Here is a 6149-nt window from a genome sequence, read left to right as displayed (position 1 = left end):
ACCAAATTTCAACGCAACATAGTTAACCATATTTTATTTTCTAATAAATTAACTGAAAATAATTACCACTAACTTTATATTTAACACAAAAACAATAAATTTCAGCAACACGTGCTCGCAGTTTTTAAATGACTGTAGTCATCAAAATCAATATTTACCGGCGAGGTGTAGGTATACAGAAAATATTTAATTCAACCGTCGAAATTTTATCTTACTCTATCGCATATTGCGTCTATATACGCGTGCAGAATGCTTTCCTACTTGCACTTATGGTTCGTTTTTGTTCAGGCCTTAAATACACCCACGATGGCCGCGCGGCTTAAACGTCCGCCTATCGCGTCGTGAGTCCCAGGTTTGAATCCCCGTGTACCTAATGGTGTATGAGTCATAGTGTGTACCTAATAGGTTGAGCGAGTGGCTGACATCCATTTCTCGTAAAAACAAAATCTGTTAATACAAACCTCCACTCTGCGGAGGCCCATATGATCTTATTAGGATCGGACATGGTCAGATTCTTGTAGAACCATTTTTTTTATAAGAAGATGGTAATTTATAAAATATATTGCGTAAAATCACTATAGTATTCGGTGTTTTTTGAACGATTCATAATCAGGGCGATAACGATTAATATTGATATCGTAGTTTTGCGTCAAAGGATTGAATAAAATTAAGTTTCTTCCTTTTGGGAAACGGTTGTGTTTCTTTGACGCATCCTCTGTAGGCTTTTAGTGTCGTCCTTAATAAAAAATGATCACATTCTACTGGTCGATGAATAATAATTGGTACGGGAAACTCCAATCGCAAACGCGGTCGATTTATGTCTGACCGCCAAGAGGAAAATACTCGCGATTCGACTGGCGGGAGAATAACGTATAAAAATCATTGACGCTGGCGGTGCGGTATCAGTACTCTCAGATAATTCGTGTCGCGGACTTGTGATACACAAACCAATATTAATATTATACTTACTAGTTGTTATATACGACATTAAATATTGCAACATAACGGCAATAAAATCCTACTAAAATATAACTGAACGATTTGAATCATAACATTTTAAAGCGGATATAGAATTTCTGTTCGATTTTTAAAATTTGAATTACTTGATTCAAAATGTCTACTTTCTCAGTGTGTTGTGTGTTCATGGTGCTTTTGACGGTAGTCAATTCGACAAATAACGCAACGGAATACCAGAAGCATTCCATGAGAGTTTATCAATTCAGATGCAAGGAACCGCAAAGGCGAGCCATTTCCGTTAGCTCAATGCTCAACCTGGGATCCGATCAAGTCTACCATCCGGCCGTGACCGTACTCCACAGGTGTGACGCTGCGTCAGGATGCTGTCCGCAGAACGAGAGACTGGTGTGCGGCCCCGTGACCGTGGAGCAAGTGTCTCTGGTGTTCACAGTCAAGAAAATCGAGACCGAGGTCATGCCGAAGCTCCGCCGCAGGGATACCCGTGAGAAGTACGTGTCGATCGTCGTAACGAATCATACCCTATGCGGCTGCCAGGATATAGCCGATTTACCCAAGTGAACAAAAAAACAGTCAAGTAATCGATTATTTTCGATTTGAAAAAAATAACAAGATGTCCTCCGCCCACGAGAGCATTCGCAGAAAGTTCAGTTCGGCAGGGATAGATTAATTCTATCTACATCGTTTGGAGTCTTGGAAAATATGGTGCTAATTTATTTTTAAATTAATGAGACAATTTTTTAAAAATCATTTCTATTTATAATAGTCGAGAATACATAACTATTATTGTATGTATAATATGAATGTGTGTTATCAGTTGCCTTGCGGTTTACTTTTAGCTTCCTTTTTTAGAAAACGTCTCGCATTAATTTATTTTTGAGTGACACGAGGTTCACGTATATATGATTAGATTGTACATATTTCGAATAGTTATAATTTTGTTAATAACACAATACGCCTGCTTATATTTTAAGATTTTTATTAAATTTAATATGTTTCGGTAACTAGGTACATATTATTATTCATATTATCCGTAGCTGATAATTATATCGATTTTTTTTCAGCGCCTTATTTTTTGTTGACTATTATTAAGCTTGTCTTGTATAAAACTCTTGTCTCTCTAGAATGTAAGCAATATTACATTATATCTCATCTGGTTTTGTAGGTATAACTATCGGCACTACAATAATATTTGCTCGGGGCAAATCAAACGTGATATTGGACATTAAACATGTAGGAATCTGTGAGACTCGGAGATATGGGGAGCCGCGCTGATAATACAGCCGGTGAATTATTCAGTGAACCATGGCATACAATAATAATAGAAGCAATAATCACTGTTTTCATACATATTATGATAAATCATTTAATTTTTTTTAATGCTTCATTCACAAAACAAATGACATACATTTCGCGAATCTCGTCCTTTGCACATTTTGTCGCCAAATAGTATACTTACCTATGTTGCACATTTTATAAAACCATTTAATTTTATTAATACAGTATATAGAGGCGAAATTCTTCAACTTCTTCTTATAATCATTACCAAAAATTATTATATTATGGATAATATAATATTAATAATGTATTGGCAGTTTATAATTTGAAATAACTAAGTATGTACATAAGACAAAATGTTCAATATTAAATTTGTTGTGAATTAACAGAGAGTTATGTATTTATAGATCAAAGTGATGTTTTCGAAAAACTAAGACAAATCGGTTTTTTTAATATTATATCGATATAGAATCAACTCAATTACACTTAGTAATTGACTAATTGGTTACCATCTTAATTAATACAGTGTATAGAGGCAAAATTCTTCAACTTAGGTATTCTTATAAATAACCATTGCCAAAAATTATCAACCGATACAATAATATAATATTAATAATGTATTGGCAGTTTACAATTTGAAAACAACTATATTCGATATTAAATTTGTTGTGCAACAACAGTGTTGTGTATTTATAAATCAAGCGATGTTTTTGAAAAACTGAGACAACACTCTTAGTAATAACTAATAACGAACTAATTATTGGTTAATTTTTCCATTAGCAGCTCTCATTAGTTACAACACTCATTTTAGTTGAACACGTTGCGTGATCTACAAAATGTTATTTGACGATAATAATTTCGTATTTATTTTATTTGTCATTCAAGGAGATACTTAGTAAGACAATAATATTCTTGTTAGACCTCTCCATGCTAAGAATACAAACAAATAAATTGTCCTCGTTGGAAATGGTAATTCTTTGTAAACTTGCTAACGGTACTCTTTTCATAATATATAATGAAGTAAATCTGTATTCCTATACATACCTAAAAATCTTTGAATCGAATTTCCATATATGTATTTATATTTATTTAAAACAAACATTGCATTACAAAATTACACTCATGCATATTTTACATACCGTTTTCTTGAAAGCATAACGTAATTCTAAAACCATAAAGATGTAATTTCATCGTTTTTCAAGTACATAATATAAGAATTTTTAAATATTACACAATCAAAATGAAACCACTTGATAGATAGTAAAACGCATGAGTTTATTTTTACTTAAATTCAATCAAGAGCTGAGAATAGTAAATGTTTAAAGTACGTATATTAAATAATACATGTCCATATTTTTATCCAACTAATTAAAATGCATTTTATTGCACCGATATTAAAAAATAATGAATTCATTCCACGCGCAACTAAACAACCTAATCCAGACTAGCATAATATTGTATTTTATACTCTGAAACTGTTATTTGATATATTAATAATATGTTGTGTTTTTCTAGTCTTAGGTATATTAATAATTATATTCTAATTTATTACCGTTTGAGATTTATTGATATTATTAGAATTCAACACCGCTCATATGTTCACTTTAGTTATTAATTTAGAAAACCACTTATATTTCTGTTTATACCAGCCACAAGAAAAATAATAATTAATTATCGAGAAAAAAATTGAAGCACCATTATTTGTCAACAGTAACCTCATTTCACCCATTGATTTCTACAACACAAGCTTGTAAATCATTAGCCTGCCTACTATACTTTCAAATAAAATGATTCTGTAGTTATTATCTTCCTTGTGGAATGCACATTGCATTTAAATATTATTAATGTGTATTTACATAATAAATAATACTCACACTGTATAAAAATGCATAAATTGATTGATATAAAAAAGATTGCAATATAATTAATATGTATATTTTAATTACATAATATCTAATGTCATTATTACAGAAAATATATGTGAATTATCAATTACTTACCTGATCGAGTTTAATTGTATATTATTAATTAAAGATAATACTATAATCGTCATATTTAATTACCGGTTTTCCTTTATTATTCATTTCTACTGTAATATAATTATGATTACTTTATTAATACTATATATTATTTTTACATTTCTTTGACATTTCTTCATCAAATATATTTATTTTAAAATCACTCTTAATACAGTTATTAATTTTAAACGTACTAATTTATTTATTCGTACAGCTTCCAGCAATGTTTTACATTATTTTGAATCATCGTCATTGAACATGGGTCTTGGCCTCCTCCAAAAACTTCCTCCATTATTGAAGATCCAGCGCCGACACTCTCGGGTTGTTTTTATCGACCATTCGTAAATTTCCTCGAGCGCATCTCAGTGTCGAGGGCATTTTAAGCACGTGGCGTTCCAGTACAGTTTCTGCATTTTCAAATGCCACATGATCTTTCAACACAATCACTGCTGAACTTGTAATTACCTTTTAATTGCCACATTTAAACAACAAGTTAATTATATCTAATGGCCAAGTACTCGTGAATGAGTCAAATTAGTATGTACAGAGATTCTTCTCAATAGTATCCTAACAAATATATCTATATTTTTCAGGAATATGTCCTGTTATAAAAATGCCAGTAGCATTTTATCACAGCAACCTACGACAATTACTAGAGATGCATTTCATTAATTAATAAATGCCAATTCATTACATAATTAATTACTATTGTAAGAAACGTTTTACGTAGTTATATTTTGAATGCAATTTACTACAATGAAGACGACGTGTTAGTTAGACCAATTAAGCTATTAAAAAAACTTGATGTGGAGATATAAAAAATGCTCTGACGAAACGTGTAATAAATTAATTTTATATACTAGGCGTCTAAGAATATATCAGTATTATTTGTAATTTAAAACCGTGCTTAGTTATTAATCGAAATAATTATTATATTATGTATTTTTGTTATAAGTACTCATTTTTTTGTGTAGCTACTGTACTTCATTTTGTTATAATTGATAGTGAAAATGTTAATTATTAGCCTTCGATGTAAATGTATTATTTTAATGCAATCTCTTTTTAAAAGATTTGAATAAAGAATTTGGAACAAAACAAAACACATTTTATTTTTATATTATACATCCGTAATTATTGTTGATGTCGTGTTCAAAAAATACTTTAAATAAAACGTGTTCGATTATGCAATTATTATTTATATAATCAAATTTGTGCCTACATATTGATAATAGGGATTGCAATACCGAATGAATATATCAATACCGGTATTTAGGTATTTCTTATTGAATACCGGTATTCGTCAAAACATAGTATAGTAAAAAAAACCTACCTATCAATAAATATAGTAATTACAATCTATTGAAAACACTGTTTTATAGCAACCCAAAGAACCTACCTACATTTATTATGTATGTAGTATATATATATATAATATGTATTAAAATAATTGGAAATATTTGCCACTAATGTTTTCTTTTTCGAAATATATTAATTTATCGCGAAAATTCTATAAGTATATTTGAGGGATTTTATTTTATTATTATTTAACTTTCGTTGGTTTCAGTCGATATATTTGCGTTTTAGCAGCATTAATCTTATAAGTACGTTAAATTATTAATATACAATATAGTAGTAAGTAATGAAAAATAGCATAAAATTCATTTTCAAAAAACATAAACGTGTATGATTTCTTAATACCGAAAATACCGGTATTTCGGTATCAATAAATAATTGAATACCGGTATTGCAATCCCTAATTGATAATGATAACATTGATAACATATTGGCGTGCAATTTTTTTTAATTCATCTTTATTGATGTGTTCATCTTTCTGTGAAATTATAGTGTGAGTAAGTGTCAGTTTCAAATAATATTATG

General features: G+C 30.0%; 1 protein-coding gene across 1 annotated transcript; it reads left to right on the top strand.

The window, feature by feature from the left end:
- Positions 1-918: 918 nt before the first annotated feature.
- LOC147063643 (uncharacterized) lies at positions 919-5676 on the top strand. Its single transcript, XM_085959663.1, has one exon. It carries the CDS (start codon positions 1114-1116, stop codon positions 1534-1536), a length of 423 nt encoding a protein of 140 aa, XP_085815789.1. The 5' UTR covers positions 919-1113; the 3' UTR covers positions 1537-5676.
- Positions 5677-6149: the final 473 nt, after the last annotated feature.

Source organism: Rhyacophila brunnea, unplaced genomic scaffold (genome assembly GCF_057557595.1).
Source record: "Rhyacophila brunnea isolate RB1 unplaced genomic scaffold, BYU_Rbru_1.0 scaffold_9, whole genome shotgun sequence".
In the NCBI taxonomy this organism is placed as follows: Eukaryota; Metazoa; Arthropoda; class Insecta; order Trichoptera; family Rhyacophilidae; genus Rhyacophila; species Rhyacophila brunnea.
The sequence above is the reverse complement of the archived record's forward strand: the minus strand, read 5'-3'. Positions and strand labels throughout refer to the sequence as shown.

What these genes read in the sequence shown, in the direction of transcription:
- LOC147063643 (XM_085959663.1), top strand. Translation starts at nt 1,114, where the DNA reads ATGTCTACTTTCTCAGTGTGTTGTGTGTTCATGGTGCTTTTGACGGTA.